The following is a 19,854-nucleotide window of genomic DNA, read 5'->3' as shown; positions in this document are numbered from 1 at the left end:
CCACTTCATCGAAGCCAGAGGTTATGAGGAAGTATATATAACTATAAAGCCATAATATTGAGAAATAATAAAGATTTATTCACATTTGTCATTCTTCTACAAAATCAATAATTCATTCAGAATAGCCAGTTCTGGTGGAATAATGTCTATTAAACACAATTCTCAATTACCAAAGCGAACACGATTATCGCCCCTTAATTCTAGTAATACTATTCTTGGCCACAAGAGGGTGACACAGCCTATCTTCACTTCCGGTTTGTATCATTCATTCTCTTTTCGTTGGAGCTCGCAACAAATACGGACGTGATGATAAACATGTCTTGGTTTCAGCGACAGCCAAACCGATGTTCAGCCTCTCATCAAGGATTCTTGAGGCTAAAATGCAAGTAACATTATTCATACATTTCTTGCTACAAACTGTTACAATTTAATATCTGTATCTGTGATGTAAATATTTTGTGTCTTCATTTCATGGCAAAAGGAGACCATGCGACTTTTCTTCAATCTCCTACCTAACAATAGAGGATGATTTTGCCAACTACATTAAAAGGCGACTTCGTCCTCTGCATAGAAGCATCCACAGAGTGATTGTTACTCCGTTTCACACTTCTACGCTGTTATTAGACAGGCAAGTGCATAAAGGCAGGATTAAAATTCCATTGTCCTCTTGACGATAACTGTTCGGCCTTGAAGCATGTGTCATAAGCAAGCAAAATCTCAATGTTTATACAAATACTGTCAGCCACTGAAGAATACTCTATTCATTTTTATAAATAGTTTTGCATTATCACTAATATATGTTGGCGATTTCACTAACCAGTTATTGATTAAAAAGCAAAAGACAATAATGTACATTAGCTAAATGGTGAAACCAAGAAATTATTTATTGATGATTAAAATTTCAAAATAAAGTAATCTATTATATAAAGGAAAAATGTCTGCATGTATGAATAAAAGTTGAAAAATACACAACCACAAAATTAGTGTTCTGTTTTTTTTTAAAATTTATTTTTAATCAGCATAACTCCGGACTTACACTATCTAAAATGTAATGAAAAAGAATCATTATTTGGGGGTCAAATTGTCATTCATATCATTTAATATTATCCAGAGGTACACACTTATTTCATTATCATCATAGAATCGGTTTCGCAACCACTTACTAAAAGGTAAGTAACTCACTTTTTTTCTTAATTATCTCCCTTAGGCTGACTTGAATTGGGCATGTTCAGAGAGAGGAATAGGCTGAGCAAAGAAGAAAGATGGGAGTGGAGAGAGAGGAATAGAAGTTATGTTACACTTTTGTTTCGGTTAATGCTGGATAGCCCTGCTAGTCTGATACATGAGGTAAACAAACTTAGTTTTAGCTACATTTTGGAGTAGCCTTTTTTTTTTTTTTTTTTACACAGTGGTCACCACTTATCAAGGCCCGGAAGGCACTCAGGGATAAGGGTTATTGCAAGTACATTACGTTAGTGTGGAGATTTGATGAAGTGTTTACTTAAAAGGGCGGTTCATTAGGAATTTGTTAACATTGGACTTGAAGACGATGTTTATACTATTCAGCACATGAGAGGACAAAAAGAGAATTTTATTGAGCTAAGTACATAATAAAGCTAATAACAAGTACATAACAATAGAGCTAAATACATAATAAAGTGGTGGGTAAAAGTGTGATTAACAAAGAAGAGAAAAATCTGTAGAGACAACAGTTTTACTCTTCTTTGTTTTTTTTCTTGACTTTTTACCCCTTCATCTTTTTTCTTTTGTTTCAAATGTTACCCAGAGGTACACACACATATTTTAATATTATCATTTAATCTGATTTCCAGCCACTTATTAAAGGAAGGTAATTGTGATTTTTTTCTTAATTACCTCCTTTTGGGCAGACTTAAATTGTGCATGTATGTGTATTTTCAGAGAGGTTATGTTACAATGTTATGTTAAAAGTTTTTAAAACTTCAGACTCTCTACAAATTTTAGTTGTTTTTGTTGTTTACATTTTAATTTATAATATCACTTATAGTTGATTTTGATCAACACATTAAACCGTTCCACCATGGGTCCATTTCTAAGTGACAGCCTCATAGAGTTTAAAGATTCAATGCTTGCTACAGATGATAATAACATAATAATTTACACTTCTACCAGGTCATGGCTAACAGAACGACAAGAATCCAATAAAGGATTTAATTTGAAAATCAGTTTACAGAGTTTGACGAAGAAAAAAAAAACTGCAACTGAAGAAAATCAGAGGTTACAGTGACTGAAACAAGAACCAAGATGTCTGAAATACTTAAATACATAAAGCCTAATTTAAAAAATTCCAAAGTATAAAAAAGATGGGTGTTTCTGCAGAATAGAATTGAAAGAAATGCATTTCAAATTTAAAAAAAAGAAAACAACAACTATTATGTACTTACATGTCGAAACTAGTATATATTTAAAAAATTATGAAAAATGATTCAGTAAATGTGCTAGATCTAGTTTTTGCAAAAAATCATGCACAAGACCGGTCAATATTTTGTATTTTTAAATGATGGATTTTAATTGAAAGCAAGGGAGATAAGGCAGTTTGCCATACAGAATTGTTTGCAAAGAATTGTCTCACATTAAAACATGATAAAACTCTATAATTCAATGAATTTTATTTGTGATTATTTTTTTACTGGATCATTTTTGATAATGTTTTAGAATTTATAATTTTGAAATGACATGTAAGTAGGTAACAGTGCTTTTACCTGAAATGCATTAGTTTCAAATTCTGCTATTCTGCAGAAGCACCAAAAGATGTGTTAAAAAGGGGAAACAACCAAAGACAAAAAAAAAAAAAAAAATGAAAATCCAAAGAAAAATTGTGAAAAGAGAGAAGGGGTAAAAGAAATCTTTAGCTTCGGAACTGAATAAGAAAATAAAAGGATTAAAAGAAATTAGCCGGATCACCAAATTACAGGATAAACAAGAGATCATGTGTCAGTGTTGTTTTATGTGCACAGCAGCAGCAACAAACAGTTATTTGTAGTTAAATAAAATTCAGTGTTTGGCTAGTGTAGTATTTCTTCCTTGCCATACCACTCTTATATTTTAAACAGTCCAGTTTTTAGTGTGGATACTACAATACTTAAACTTTTAGAGATTTTGCTGCTTGTCAGGTTAGTCAGAGGTATGTATGTCAAAGGAGCACAAGTGCTATGAGTTCATCAGAACTTATTCCATTATAATATTTGTAAAACACATAAAAAAACTAACAGGACTACGTGGTGTGGCCTCGGGTTCTAATCTCTATAATTTATATGGATTAGATTAAAAAAATAAAAGTTAAAGTAAACAATCTACTTAATATTGTGATTTGAAAAGTTCAATTTCAGACCAAAACAGAATAGAAATGGAGTTTGAACTCGTGACGTCTGTAAATATAGGATACTTGGTGATTAAGACACTTCAGCAATTAGTAAAAAGCAATGCTATTACATAAAACAGTAGTTCCCAACCACTGTGCCATGGCACAATTACTTGAATGCCGCAAAGAAGTCATAGGTAGGCGTTACAACTTTCATATCGTGTTGCTGAATTTTTGAGATCAGGAATGGTTATTCGTATTATTTGGATTCTTCAGACTACTGTTCTCATCTTGAGTGTCATTTTCACAACGTTTCAAAGTACTTGCAAAACAATATGATATAAATGTGGACGTACCTCAGGGGGTCAATCCTTGGACCTTTATTATTCCTAATATTCCTAAATGACCTCCCTGAAAAAATTGTCTCCAAGATGGGTACATTTGCTGACCACACTCTATAACAAACATGAGGGAAAAGCGATTGAACATGTATCCAAGGAAATGGCAGAAACACTACATGGAGCCCTCCAGTCTATAGTGAAATTAGAACAAAAATGGATGGTCGCACTCAATGCTGCCAAGACTAAGCTTCTTTCCTTTAATAATTACAAGAAACCTTCTCAACCACGAATAGCTATGGCAAAAGATACATTACCTGAAAGTACTCTGTTTAAACTCTTCGGCTTAACGATCACAGGAAACACGAGTTGGAACAGATATATTGAGGGCATTGCTAAGGCTGCTGCAAAGAAAGTGGGCTCTCTCTACTATGCTAAAAAGTTACTTACACTTGAGAGTATTCTGTACCTCTACAAGGCCACCAATCGCCCATATATGGAGTATTGTTGCCACATTTGGGCTGGTGCATCTGCTACTAGTTTCTCCCTCTTAGACAGGGTTAAAAAAAAAAAGTCGTCAACGTCACAGGTCCCATACTATCAGCTAGGTTCAACCGCTGTCCCATCGATGAAATGTTGCCTCCCTCTTCCTATTTTACATTGTAAAATGTAGGTGCTCCGATGAACTACAAGCCCTTGTACCTCCTTGATGTAAATATATCCAACAAACAGCAAAATCTCACCCCTACACAGTAGAAATTCCTAGATGTAAGAAAGCTTTCTACTCTAATAGTTTCTCCCCTAGGACTGCTAGACTTTGGAATTTCCTTCTGGGTTCCTGCTTCCTTGACTGTACTGACATGCAGAAGTTCAAGTGTAATGTAAACAGACATTTTGCTGCTCAACTCCCTACATAGTACCCATACAAATTATGTTCCAGATAGTAGTCCCCTACGTCAAAATTGTACTGTGCCTTGTTTGGGGTGTAAATGCAATAACAATAAAAAAGACCCGTGGCGCAGTGGTTAGAGTACTTGGAAATATTCAATTGTAAAGTGATATTCTCCTTAAGGTTGAAGGTTCAATCCTCAAGCAGATTTCTTTATTCACTTAATCCTTTTACAGTCAAATGTGGGTCAACTGATGAATATCGAAATACTATCTCATTAACCCGTCATGGACGGCGTGCTTAAAATTAGCTACAAGACCAAGTCAGATAAATACATATTGTAATCTTCAGTTCTTTTGTGAGAATGTAGAGAATTGGAATGACCGATGAAATGGGTCGGAATAAAGTGGAACACCAGTCATCATGTGGTGTTATAAATTCAGCGCTAGTCTCGGACTCGGTAAATTTTTTTAAAGTCAACTTTACATGGTGCTATGAACAGGATATATTTCTACAGGATTGTTTTCTTACTGAAATTGGAATAGTGATCGCGTCAGGACAACGCGATGATGAACATTACTCACAACGAGTTCAGCAGTTGATAAATTTACAGAAAGAAAATGAGCTTTGTGCTGGCAAGGAAAATGTGTCGAACCGGCCCCACACTAAAAAACTGGACAGACCTTTGACTGAGGAAAATTACACCAACAGGGACTGGACATTATTCATTGACACATGGACCTGGTACAAACAAATGTGTGGTTTAACCGATCCCGTAGAAACACGTGACAAATTAAGAACAGCTTGCTCGAATAAGATAAACAGACTTTAGTTTGAACTAGTAGGGCCCGAAGCTCTGAATATAGCCACAGAAGGACAGCTCCTACCACATATACCACTCATTGTGGTGAAAGGTCTACATCATAGACATAGATTCCACAATATAAGACAAGAAGAAGGGGGGGGGGTCCCACACAGTTTTTAGCAAAGCTTCGATCTCAAGCAAAGTTTTGCAATTTTACTGTCCAGTGTCCAACCGAGAGCTGCTGACTAACTATAAACTATTCGAAGGACATGGTGGCTGGTCAACTCATAGCTGGACTTGCAAATACAAAATACTAGTGCAAGCTGTTGATCAAAACCAATATTTTGACAACAGTGGAACAGAAATTTATCTAGAGACAAAGGATCGGTTGACTCCTCACTTGCAGAGCAGCCTAAATGAGCGTTTGACATTTGGCTCAATGAGGTCTGAGAAGAAATTGTCTCAGGAGAGGGAGGAACCCAGAACCCTTCAAAATAAATCGTGTGAAAGGTGTGGGAGGACATTACACCTCAATGGGCTAAAAGGATGGAAGAACTGTCCAGCGAGGGAACTCGGATGCACAAAACTGTGTCAAAAACTAGAGAAGTCGACAACGGAGTCAACAGGTGATTCAACATGACACCAGTCAAAAATACTTAGCAGCAGAGGAAGAGGACGCCTAACGTTTTGTGAACAAAAACAAATTAGCAGCAATACCACATTTTGCATTGAGTAAAGGTAGATTTAAAAGAAGACTCCTCCCTCAAACCGCCTTCATTGATAAAAGTCAAAGTATCTTTGATACCGAAGTCCCATGCCAAATTTGGGTGCGACTTAAGTAAGGGGACTTGCAATTGAATACACCATATCCAGGCCATCATGGATACTGGTGCTTAAATATGCTTGAGTGACCCTGAAATATTGGAAGTATTGGGATGCACTAGCGACATACTAATACCAACTACCTATAGGATGGATGTGGAAAAGACGGATGATGACGTAGTGATGGCAGACGACAAATCTGACACAGATATAGAGATGGATAACCGAGACATGATCAGGCATAAACCAATGAGTCTGATCCCATGACACAGCATGAGAGTAACATGACCACCAAGATCATTATCCCCACAAATGTGAGGACCAACTCACAAACCACACAAAACTTTCCCAACAAGTGACCACAAAACACTGGTGTTGCAGTCATAAGGTTGGGTGGGGGCATGTAGAGAATAGGAATGACCAATGAGACGGGTTGGAAAAAAGTGGAACACCGGTCATCATGCGGTGTTATAAATTCAGCACTAGTCTCGGACTTGGTAGACATTTTAAATTCACTTTACATATAAGAAATGAAAATATTGAAAACCACTTTTATTGAAAAAATTACATTATTATTGTATTTTCACAAAAAAGCATAAATAAATTATATCAGAAATGGAAAAATTATTTGATATGTAGATTATACAAAAAATTATTAGAATTGCACCAAAACAAGATAGAACTGAAGTAGAGACACGGAAGCCTGGTGGGGTTTCTAAGGACCCCCAAAGGTATATTTTTGGGCTGTAATTTCATTGAAATTAATTATCTGAAGCCATTAATACTTGTGAATATCTATAAACTTTTGATGATTAAATTCAGTCAATATAGGTATTTTTCACAGTAAATTATGAAAGGTATTTAATATCATATGATTCACTGGCATTTCTAGAAACCCCACAAGTCCATGAAGGATTAGATTTGTCCTGGAGTTTTGGCTGGCGGTGTTAGGATTCGCGTATGAAATTAAAAAGCCACACCCCTCTATGATTAATCAAAAATAAAATTTTGATTAGCATTGAATATTAAAATCAATCATTTAATGACACAGATAAATATTTGCCTCATATGATTGCAAAAACAGACTTGAATATGCTCCTTGTATAAAACAAAAATGTATTAATTACAAGGATAGCAGAAAAAAAGGAGCTCTTACATATGAAGTTTTCTGACAAAAGGAACATGTATAATTATTGGTTGCTTTGTTAGAATATTTTTTACTTTCTATCGATTTCATTGGTTTAAACATTTTTATCCTGATCAGCATTTTATTTTTTAATTACATTTAATTGTAGGTGACAAAGTACTTAAAATCAGTATGCTCCTTTGATTGACACTTAAGAAAATTTCACATTATTTTCTGAAATACTGATTGTCAATCATATTTCAAGTGTTTTATTGGCTAAGATTTAATTTTTATTCAAACATTTTTAACATAGCACCCAAATGTTGAAATGGTGACTGTTTTTGTGCCACTGTAGTCTAATATAGACAAACAACATGGTTGAAACCTAAAAAAAAAAACTGTCATGAACCAATTAAAAATTATAATCACTATTTGTTTGTAAAGATTTATGGAGTATCCACACTAAAAGTTAAACTAATTTAAAAAAGGCAACATTTTCATGGCATGTGATTGTATAGAAACATTCGTCTTGTTCAAAATAATTGAATTTGTAAATGTTTACGGGTAATAAATTAAACATTGTAAAATATGTGTAATATTCCATTATTTCTAAAGATATAAGTAGGTTAATTTTACTTTTTGTTACCATTCAACAACTTCTTATAAACACAAATACTTGTACAAAATTTTAGCTAAGTTTTGAACTGTGAAATTTGTAAAAAGAAATGATGTGAACAATAAATAATTATTTCATTTAAAAATACAATGCGAGTAATTTAAAAAAGTGAATAATTATGATAAAATAGTAAGTTGACGTTTTTAAATTTTTGAGATGAGGATTGGTTATTCATATTATTCGGATTCATTGGACTACTGTTCTCATCTTGAGTGTGATTTTCACAACGTTTTGGTCGATATAACCTCCGACCTTCTTCAGGTGTATCTTGTCGAACTTGGGAACATTTCTGTTGAACTTGGGAATTTGGATGGAATTTCGAGCAGAACCCTTTATTTACTTCACAGGGATAGTGTGCTCTTGTTCCATCAGCCATGACTGGATAGAGGTCCTAAGTGATTCGCTATTGTGTTTTTTGGTCACCCACATTGAGGATTGAACCTTCAACTTTCAGGAGAATATCACTTTTTACAACTGATTTTTCCAAGTACTCTAACCACTGCGCCATGGGTCCTTATGAACAATTCTACTACAAATTTTAGGAGCCTTAAACATATTTTTTATTTCCTGATAAAATAGTCAGTTGTTTTATTTTGGTTATTTAATAGCAAAACGATATTTATTGGAAACACTGTAAAAAATGCAGCACATCTGATTGGATTTGACCACAGTTTAGACTATTCTATAATTTACGATTGTATCCTTTGTACCACTTGTGTCTTTCGCGTAAATTTTATTTTTAGTTGCTTGTCTTCTAATGATAGAATAAATATCAAGGAAATTAAATTTGATGATTTTAAAAATGCATAAAACATAAAAGGTTTAGAAATGAATGATTTTCTAGTAATCGAAATATTCACAGAAATAAAATAAATGCTTTAGATAACAAAAATTCAACACCTAAAAATATCAGTAAAAAAAAAAATGGCAAAATTAGATAAAGTTATTAATAAAGTTTATAGTCACTACAGTAGATAAATAGTTCGAAATAATTTCAAAGAACAATAATTATACAAAGAAATTTGTTTATATTGCCTCTTTATAAATTCCGAGAAACATATAGATGGACATATTTGACCTTTTAATATATATTTCTGTTAAGAATTGCCTCCAAAGTTTAAATGAGTTGATGATTTGTGTCTGTTGCAAAATGTTATGGTAATACACTTTCTTACTTCAAACGTGCTGTACACGCAATCACCCTCATCCCTGAGTGGCTTCCGGGCCTTGGTAAGTGGTGACTACCTTATAAAAAAAAATTTCCTACACTCCAATCTCTGCACATGGCTTCTTTTAAGAAGAATAAAAAATTGTTGCTGCCATATGCTTTGAGGTATAGATTTTGCACTAGAAAAAGCCACTCCAACTCATTTAAACCATCTAGACCAGACATGTCAAACTCAAGACCCGCCACAGGTTCATGTCGACCAATTTATGTCATCATGAGGAGCACACACAACTAATTGAAGTTATTTTTAAAAAAATCATTGAAGAATATTTTTGTTAATTAAAAGCATACAATATCTATACTTTTCCTTTTTAGAGATGAGTCACTACGTATCAAGGCCTAAAGACCACTCGAGGATAGGAGTTAATGAGTGTATGGTGATCACTAGGACAACAGTGTAGCAACTGTTTGTGGTGGAAATTGGGTATAATTTGATTATTTAGGAGCTGTTCAATAAGAACTTGTTTACATTGGACTTGAAAATGACCATATTGTAGTCAGCTGGAAAGAGGGCCAGCGAAACAGAATTCCATAGGCAGGCAGTTCTAGGAAAGAAGCTTTGTTCATGGAATCTCCGTTTAGATTGAAGCACAGATAGAGTAAGGGAAATTGTTGATAGTAGTGGTACCTAGGCGAGTGCTTTTTGTGAAAGTTTAACAAAGGGGCACCATGGATTGGAGCTCAGTCGAGCACTTGCCATGAAAATAATGATAAAGCAGAGAAAGGCTCGCAATGTTTCTTTGGTGAAAAAGAGATTGCAGAGAAGAAAAAAAGGGCATTATCTACTAGGTTTTGAAGACAGTTTTGCACTCTGTCAAGGCAAGATAAGATTCTGAGAGCAGCTCCTGCCTAGGTGTGGCAACAGTACTCCATCCTAGGATGTACTTGGCTCTTATAGAGGTATAAAATTGCATCAGCAATGAGATATCTACTGGCGAGATAAAATGATCCAACCATTTCTCTGGCAGTCTTGGCAACTGATTTGATATATGTGTTCAGATCAGAAGTAAAGATCAATCACAGAAGCTTGCCAAAACATGGTGCTTCCGCTAGATGAGAACCATTCATTTCAATTGAGGCCAGGTGAGAGTCAGAGCATTGATGATGGAATGAGAGGAGCTTGGTTTTAGATGCATTAAAATTAACCAATAACCTTTTCCCTCATTACACTATGTGCTCAAGGTCAGAAGAGAGGGAACATCAAGGATATCTTAGTCATTGTTGGCCTTTGAAGTATTGCCATAGATGGTAGTGTCGGCTACATAAATATCTACAAATGATTTAAGAATGCGATTTAGGAGATCATTGATGGAGATCAAAAAGAGTTGCGCTCAGGATGGAACCCTGTGAGACACCAGCATTTTTTCTCAATACTCACTTGTTCTCCAGTAGCTTTCTGGCAGGTTACAAAAGCAGTTGAAAGATGCCAAAGCAAAGACTACCAGGTGATTAATTCAAACATAGTGCTCTCCTTTCCCCATGTTAAGAATGGCTTTTATTTTTATTGCCTAGGAGGTTTAAATGCATGTAAAATAAGATGTAGTCATTCAATCAATGCATTTATTGCAAAAACTTAAGCATGACCGGTCAACTGTGAACAAATCTAAAAACTGCAATTTTCACAAGCGGAGAGCAAGATTTAAAAGCAAGAAGAGTTAAGCTTGTAAAATTTAAAGTTTATGATTAAAGTTTAAAACAGCCAGTAACTATAAAACAACTTAAGCAAACCATTTAAAAATAAAAAATTTAGAACAGTTAATAAAAAAAACAATCACATTTCTAAGCAAAATTACAAATCCATTTCTAGGATTAGTATTAAATTAATGATAAAAAATGTTATCAATTGATAATGTTAATAATCTGTTCATGCGAGACAAACCATTTGACTATTTGCAGCATTCAGAGTTACTTATTATTTTGTTTAAGATTTATTATTAGATGTAACCATTCTCATAATAAACAACTATGGAAAATGTGCGTTTTATGGTAAGAAATTTTTAATGAATTTTAAATAGGAACAACATTTTATTGAACTATTAATAATCTGTACAAATATAAGGAGTTAGTTCCTTACATCAAGGAGTTTCATGGAATATGTATATCTAACATGTATCGTTCTCTAGTTTTTGACCTTTTAAGTATTTTTTTTAGCTCTTACATCAAGTGGCTTCATGCTTTGTCTGGAGTGATTTCCATGAAAAAAATTAATCTTGATTTCCATATTGATAAATATATTCTAATTTCTGAAATAGAAATTCCCTTAACATAGTATGTACAAAATAAGGTACTAATAGTGAATATACTCATGCTTATGATAATGTTTTGAATAGTAATGGTGCCAAAAATATTGATTGAATATTCGAGCTGTTGTATATGTGTGTGCGTGCACATGCAGTGTTTTATGCCTGGGTCGTTATTACAGTGAAAATGCAAACAAAAGTATCTATAAAAACAAAACAGAACAAAACAAAAAACATGAAAATATACATTATAATCTTTTTCTACATATATTTAAAACATCTTTATATATATATATAATATGCATAATTTCAGATTATTATTTTTTTTTTTAAATCAATGACTGTCTGCTAGAAAACGTGCAAAAAGAGAAATCATTTGTTTGTTGATGCATCTGGTTTAATGTCGGCCATGCTTGGCTGATATAAAGAGGAAAAGTTGCGGTGTCATATTGCAGAAACAAATTAGTTTACAAATTGTTTAAACACAGAAACTGGAAAAATTCATCCAACAGAAATCTGGTTTAATTTACCTTTTTACGAAAAGAATAATGTATATCAAATGCTTACTAAGAAAAAAATTATTCAAAGCTATTCCACAATCGTGGTTGAATTTAGTGGGGAAATCTAAAATAATTAAATAAGTAGATTCTTTTTTTTATTAGATGCAGTGTTTATGCTATCTCAATATCACTCACAATGAAGAAAGATGTGTAAAGTAGAACAGAACTATCATGTTTCTGAATTTTTGAGATGAGGATTGATAATTTCTATTATTCAAACTACTGCTCTCATCTTGAATGTTAGTTTCACAATGTTTCGGTCACTATAACATCTGACTTTCTTTTTCAGGTGTATCTTGTTGAGCGAAAACCGTTGGATTAAAGTGAGACAAAGTCAAGTTATAAATTACACACTTCTGAAGGTTGAAGGTTCAATTCTTAGTGTGGGTGATACTCAAAATACAATTGCGAATTTTTTAGGACTTCTATCCAGTCATGACTGATGGAATGAGAGCATGCTAGTCTCATGGATTAAATGAAAGTTTCCGTTCAAAATTCTGTGCAGATTCTAGAGTTTGACAAGATACATCACAAGATGGTTGAAGGTTACATCGATCAAAACATTTGTGAAAATAACACTAAGAAGGAAACAGTAGTTCAAATAATCCAAAAATAACAAATTTGATTTTTAATGTTATAACCTCAAATAAAAGCCAACCAATATCTTTAAAAGTTTTTTTTCTCTGATGAGCTATCATTTATAAAGGCTAAGAGCCACTTGAGGATAAAGGTTAATGATTCATGAGGACAGTTTATAACATCTATTTATTGATATTAGATTTGAAGAGGACCATGTTGTAGTTCTAAGGGAAGCAATCTGTGTAATGTATTCCGCAGATGTAAAGTTCTTCAAAAAATACTTAACTCATAGTAATTCTGTTTGATGCTAGACAAATAGTAAGAAAGCAAAGGTGAGTTTTTTTCTTTTCTTTTACAAAAAAGAAGCAGAGGAGCTCGAACTGTATGGGTTCATGAATGTCACATGATCCATTCTGTTTTTATGAGGAGGTCAGCAAACATAATAGATCCTATAATAATAGATTGCCAATGCAATCTTCTCTCTGTATAAGCGGAAAATATGTCATAAAATGCAGTAGTTGCCACATCTAAGCAAGACCTGCTCAGTGCAACCCATCTTGCTCTGATAGAGTTCAAAATCGACTTCGAAATCTAGTAGGTGATGCTATATTCTCTTCCCTACAACCTCTTTCTCACAGAAGAGACATTGTGAGCTCATCTCTGCTCTATTATTATTTTCATGGCAAGTTCTTGTCTGAGCTCCATTCTATGGTCCCCCTTTGCCAAACTTTCACAAAAAGCACTTGCACTTGTCTAGGTACAACTACTATCAACAATTTTTCTTACTCGATCTATGCCTAAATCTAAATGCAGATTCCATGAACAAAGTTTCTTTCCTAGAACTGTCCACCTGTGGAACACTGTTCCACTGACCTGATTTCCAGCCAATTATAATATGACAGCATTCAAGTACAATGTAAACAAGTTCTTGTTGAACCGTCCCCTTAAATAATCCAAATTCTACCAAATCTACACAATGATTACTACACTACTACCTTATATTCATAACCCTCGTCCTCGAGTGGTCTTCGGGCCTTAATAAGTAGTGACTCCCTTGTAAAAAAAATATCCTACAGAATTTGGACCTGATTTTTTCAACCCCTTGGTGTTTTTTGGAATGTTCTTTATACTGGGATTTTTAGACCCCAAAAGAAATCAATTATTGCATAAAACAAAAATATCCAATCAAATATAAGCTCTGAAAGCTTAATTAATTTTGAAGAAATGGAACAGCAGCTATGTAGACAGTTAAATAATTTTACTTAGAAAAGGAATTAAAAGAAAAAGTTATATACAGAAAGAGTGTTTACAAACTTAAGCCTTCATGAAACTTAATGTGTTTTGTAATGGACATCCATCGTAAATTAACAAAACTGACTTCCCCTATGAACTCAACCTGCTCTGACCTTGTTTATAACTGTCTCATAAAGAGGCAAGTAACCTGTTTTTTTTTTTTAACTGTTTCTGCATCTTCTAACCAAAAACCTTTCATCGAATCTTTCAACATGGCCATACCATTAAAGTCTTTTGTTCTGAACACATCTCTCTTCCTCTGACCTAAGCCCGTCTTTAATATCATTTAATTAATTTAAGGCTTTTACTTCACCTTCAAATTTCTTATTATTTTTATGAAATGAACTGGATAATAAATAAAATTAGTTCAGAATGTCTATATTTTGACATAAATTAATTACGTGTAAGATAATATATAAAACAATTGAATTTCAAAGAAATGATACAAGTATCAGATGATTTTTTTTTCCAATATCTGTGGTGAGAGAGCTTTTAAGTAGAAACACCTTAGAGAAATGAGGAAGAGGAGGAGGAGATCCATAGAGAAAAAGAAAGGTGCATGTTTGTAGGTGGCAGATTAAAGGAGCGAGCCGTCTCCCAGAAACATTAAAAAGAACTTACCTCTACTGGTTCATTATTTATGGGAGGTTGAACCTGGTTATGTTCACTCTCTTGCTGTTTCCTTTGTTCGGCTTCTTCCTTTTGTAAAACAAGGCCTTTTCCATGGTTAGACTTTACACTGTCTGCAGCATTATGCTCAATGTTAGCTGAAAATTAAGATAAAAGTTAAGTATTTTGGAGTAAGCACCTTTAACACACACACACACACACACACACACACTAAAATCTTAGCAATATCTCTATCATTCTAGTAATTAGAGGAGCAACTGGACTCATGAAAAAGAATTTCAAAAACTACCTAGAAAATATACCTAGTGAACCAAGTGCAAGAGAGATTCTAGCAATTGCACTTAAAGAGATGGTTAGAATCTTTAAAAGCCCCCTCTGTTGGAATGTATGAAACAACGGGTGAATGTCTGGCATCCAGTAGGATGCCCCATCCTCAGTTTGATCGAACTGATAAGAAAATTGGGGAGGGGGGAGTATGAATGACCCCCCCCCCTCATGGCATTGTTCCTTTTTGCAATCTGGCCATATTTTTGTACAAATCAATTCCAGTCTTTTCCTGATTTGTCCACCAAGTTTCAGTCATGAATGTTCAACAGTCTTTTGTTTTATTGCTATTCAATGATATGCTTAAAACATTCAGGTATGTGCTAAAAGTAGATCTGGATATGACGTACAAAAATTATCAATAATTTTGAGACGCTCATTTTTTGCCTTTGTCTTGTTTTTAGTGTAATGACCATTTTCAGTTCTGGAATAATCTCGGGGATTGTTTTGATAGACATCTTTGAGTTAACTCAAATTGGAAGTAAGTTAAATGTATTATGAGTATGAAGCCTATGATTACACCTTATACTTGCGAGCATCAAAGTTTCTTATCATAATATACAGTGATAAAAAACTTATGACTTAATATGAAAGTATTTGCGGTTTTAAGCATTTAATATTTAAAAAGAAACGAATCCCTTCAAAAGATCCTTCATATCTTTTTATTGAATCAAGTCATTTTAAATATATAATGCCGCAAATTACCAAATGCTTTTATTATGTGTAGGTGAAACCCTTCAGTGCACAATATGAGGCAATGGACGTAGACAGCTTAGGATAAAAATATGGACACAGGAATCTCAACCTGAAATCATGTAATGGAAAAAAATAAAAAGTTGAAAGATTGAGACACAGAGGGTTGTAAAAGTTGTAAAATGCAATTGTTTCTGTGGCGGCTCTTTCATAACATCAATCATTAGATAATGATAAAAAAAATTTGCATGTGGGTCAAGTAATTTAGATTAAAAATATTAGATTGAAATGGGAAACGAAGGAAAAATAACAGGAGAGAGAGAAAGAAAGAGATCTCAGAAAGATGAGACCTACCCATCTGAGATTGTATTAGATTAATAAACCTATCATAACCTGCAGGTTTGCACATTATAATATGATACAGCATAATCACATCTGACACACCGGTTCCCATCAGATCACCAAAGTTAAGCAACAATGAACCTGGCCAGTACCAGATGGGTGACCATTTGGGACTTCCAAGTGCTGTATGTGCTCTCTGCTCATCTCGGCATTGATTCCAGTCGTCCTGCACTTTTCCTTGCCACTGGACTCAAGCAGTGCTGATTTAGGAGAGGTGGGGTTGGGGGTTGCGCAACCCTTGCCTAACAATTACACGTGCAGCTGTCCTTACAGGGGGGTATCCTTTGTCTCTCGAGACTGAACAGAGGCATCAAGGTCAATCCTATTCTGTACCACTACATTTGCAATTTCTTTGACATGATGCCTCATATAGCCATTTTACTTAAGCACAGTACATATTCCATGTGGATGGTAATCTGTTAGTTTCTCAATAATACCTCCTAAAAATTCTCATAAATTATGGTTATTTCTTTGTTCAACTTCATTTTTTTGTTCTTGCTACTAATACCACATAAACTAATATTACCTCTTTCATGATCAGGCTGTTTGTGACTAAACTGGTACCACCATCAGGCGGACCTTTGCTTGTCCAACGAGATGAGTGTGTGGACACCCAACAACACTAAAAACATGTCGAAAGGAGAATGAGTTCAATGTGAGCCAAGAGGTAAATAAATGAAGAAATAGAAAAAAGATTTGTATGTAAAATACAATTGTGGAAGGAAAAAAAGTCTTACAAAAAAAAAAAAAGAACACCCAATAGGATAAGAAGATGAAAAACAAGAAAAATACAATGAACAAGAAAAAGAACGATGCGAAGAGTTAGACTAAGAAGAAAGCAGAGGAAGAGAAGAAAAAGACAAAGAAGAATAAGATAAAAATGAAGAAGATAAAGAACAACAATAAAGACAAAATGAAGAAAAATGATGATGTAAAGGATGAAGAAGGACAGAAGGAAGGGAAAGAAAAAAGAAAATAAGTACAGGGTTGAACGATAGAAAATTGTCGCTCTAGAAAAGATGACATGATTCCATTTCTGTTTCATGAAAACCAGTTTTGTATTTTTGTTACAGACCATCTACTAGTTGACTAGTTGTGTTCAAATCCCAAGAGTGATAGGAGCCCTCTATCATATCTGAAAGTGACACAATGTTCAACGAGCGAGACTGGAAATGTGCCGTTGTACAACTCATGTTCTCTACCTGTTAAGTTTTGAGAGATTGTGTTGAACAAAGATGGCGGCGTAGTCCAGATCAGTAACCAAGATGGCGGCCAAGAATTAAATGCGGTCCGTGGCATAGTTAACCTGTTAAGTTCTGAGATATTGTGTTGAACAAAGATGGCGGCGTAGTTCAGATTAGTAACCAAGATGGCGGCCAAGAATTAAATGCGGTACATGACGTAGTAAACGGCGAACTGATTGAATCGAAAATTCAACAATTTTTATAAGTTATGACAACAGGATCGTTGCCAGCACCCTGAAAACAAAAATCTGGATGGTTCAACATTTTAGGGCACAGCTCAATGCCTCGGAAAACCCGCAGTTATGGTCTTTGGTGTGGTTTTAAGTAAGGACTACATCATGCCACCTTACATCTTCAAAGTCAGCTTGAAAGTCAGCTTGAAAGTCAACACCAAAGTGTACCTGGATGTGCTGAAGAGTGTGGTGATCCCCTGGTGCAATCAAGGCGGATGATGGCAGACTCTGGATGTGGCAGCAGGACAGTGCCAGCCTACACATCCAAAGAGACCCAGGCTTAACTTCAGAAGGAGTTCTACAACTTTGTACTGTTTTCCAAGTGTCCTCCCCTGACCTGAACCTGCTGGACTTCGGTCATACATTGAGAACATCGCTAACATGACCTCCCACAACACCAAAGCTAGCCTGATTGCCAAGTATTTTCCGAGCTCTCACTGGTGCTTGTGGAAAAGGCATGCTTCCAGTACTGGATCTGTGGCAAGGTGGTGATTGAGACTGAAGGCGGCTACATTGAACAAATGTCAGCTCTACTACAATAATCAAGTTACCTGAATTGATTTTTTCGACAAAAGTTTTAAAATAAATCTGTAGTGTTGTTTTAGTTAGAGCGACAACTTCATCGTTCCACCCTGTATAAGAAGGAAAAGAAAAAGTAGTAGCATAAAAAGAAGAAAAATATGACAGAAAAAGATGTAGAAGAACAAAATGTAGAAGAACAAAATGTAGAAGAACAAAATGGGTGGAGAATTGGGAGTTAGAATTAGGGTTTATTTTCAGCAACCTTGTATCTCTTTCTTCCCTTCTATTTTGTCCTTTGGTCCTCACATTCCATAGGCAACGATAAAGGGGTAAGATGTGCTATATTCTGGATTGGCTGTAGAAATATTAAATAATTTCAATGCTATATCATCCAAAAACTCTTTATTATCATACAATTGCTTCAGCCTATTCCTAAAATGTACATTTGCCATTATATTTTGACTGTCAATCTTTTCCATCACATTAACTATTATCTATGTGTGGTCTTTTGGCTTTGATAAATGCTAATTCATTAGTTTTATAAGAAGTGAAGTTCAGCAGCACATTATATATCAGATGGTTCCGTGAGTGTCCTTATAAATCTCATAGGTTGATCGAGGCATTCATCTTGATCTTTAAGCTGAGCTGCATGGCTGCATGTGTCAACTAGTTTCTACACTGTGAGTCACTGGTGTGTTATCTCTTTATTGATAACCTAGTTTTTGATTTGAAATCCAAGATGTGTAACAAGTTGACATAATCATGATGATAATAATTATAATAATTATAATAATAATAACAACAACAACAGGAAAATGAAATAGAGATAGATTAATGATATAAGTGATTTTATAGAAAAACGGATGTTTACTTAATTAAAGGATATGTACCGTACCAAAGCAGCACTCACCCTAGACGGGTTGAACCAGCTTCCTCCAAAGAAGGAAGTATCATGGATGTATAAAATATACAAGTGGTTCCCAGTTACATGAATATCTTCATCAGGGGAGATGACAGCGTTAAGTTTTGCAAGGTGGTGTTGAAGTCCTCCTACATACAGCGCCTGGTATTCCCAAATTCGTCACCCATCTGGTACTGACCAGGCATAACGTTGCTTAACTTTGGTGATTTAACGATAACTAGTGTCAACGTGATTACTGAAGGATCGGTATTTTTTTTTTTTAGCTGCATTAAAAAATACTACTACTACTACTAATAGTAATATCAGTTATAATAATTAATAATGAATCAAGATTATAAAAAAAAGTGACCTAATTTTACACAAAGCAAATCATGAAATAATTTTGGATTATGTTATCTTATTTTTTGTATTTTTTTACATTAGGATTATACCTTTAATTAGTGAATTGAGTTACAATAAGAGTTTCGTTTTGGTTCAAGTAAGAAAATAAAAGAAAAACTGTAAATTAAATGAATATGGTTGCATTTTGATTTTTTCTGTCTGTACATGTGTGTGTGTGTGTGTGTGTGTGTGTGGCCATTGTTTCGTCTTAACAAATGCTAGCCATCTCAATGTTCATCACCACACTCATCATAGTTGCTGGGTAAATCGTTAGTGATATCAAACCCACATCTGTGGGCCCAAATATGACTTTTCAGGCCAGCAGTTGATTTGCACAGTCTGCCACATTTATGGCAGACAACGTTGAGTGTTGAAACTTGTTTCCCTTCTACCTCTGCTATTTTGCTTCCTTTGCCCACAGCATGTGTGTTTTTGTGGTTCCTATTTACAATGCCTCCCCACGGGACAGAGTTAGACACCAGGGTCGTTTTTTTAATGTGGAGAAAAGGAATAAAAATAAAAATTGTCTCAGTCGTGAAGGATTTCTCCTCCACTGACAGAGAACAAGAAATTGAAGTGTAAATCTGAAGAACAGATACTACACTTT

The 19,854-nt window shown here is 34.5% G+C and overlaps 1 protein-coding gene across 6 annotated transcripts in view; it reads right to left on the bottom strand.

Moving 5' to 3' along the window:
• LOC145267012 (uncharacterized) overlaps positions 1-19,854 on the bottom strand; it is a 360,917-nt gene that overhangs the window by 109,681 nt on the left and 231,382 nt on the right. For all 6 annotated transcript variants that reach the window (XM_080122916.1, XM_080122928.1, XM_080122955.1 and 3 more), the window contains one exon: positions 14,518-14,663. In XM_080122916.1, coding sequence (XP_079979042.1) covers positions 14,518-14,663 — 146 coding nt within the window. The remainder of the gene's footprint in view (positions 1-14,517; positions 14,664-19,854) is intronic.

This window comes from Euprymna scolopes, chromosome 4 (assembly GCF_053919585.1).
Source record: "Euprymna scolopes isolate OS-2025 chromosome 4, ASM5391958v1, whole genome shotgun sequence".
NCBI classification, from domain to species: Eukaryota; Metazoa; Mollusca; class Cephalopoda; order Sepiida; family Sepiolidae; genus Euprymna; species Euprymna scolopes.
This window is presented reverse-complemented; position numbering and strand designations above follow the sequence as displayed.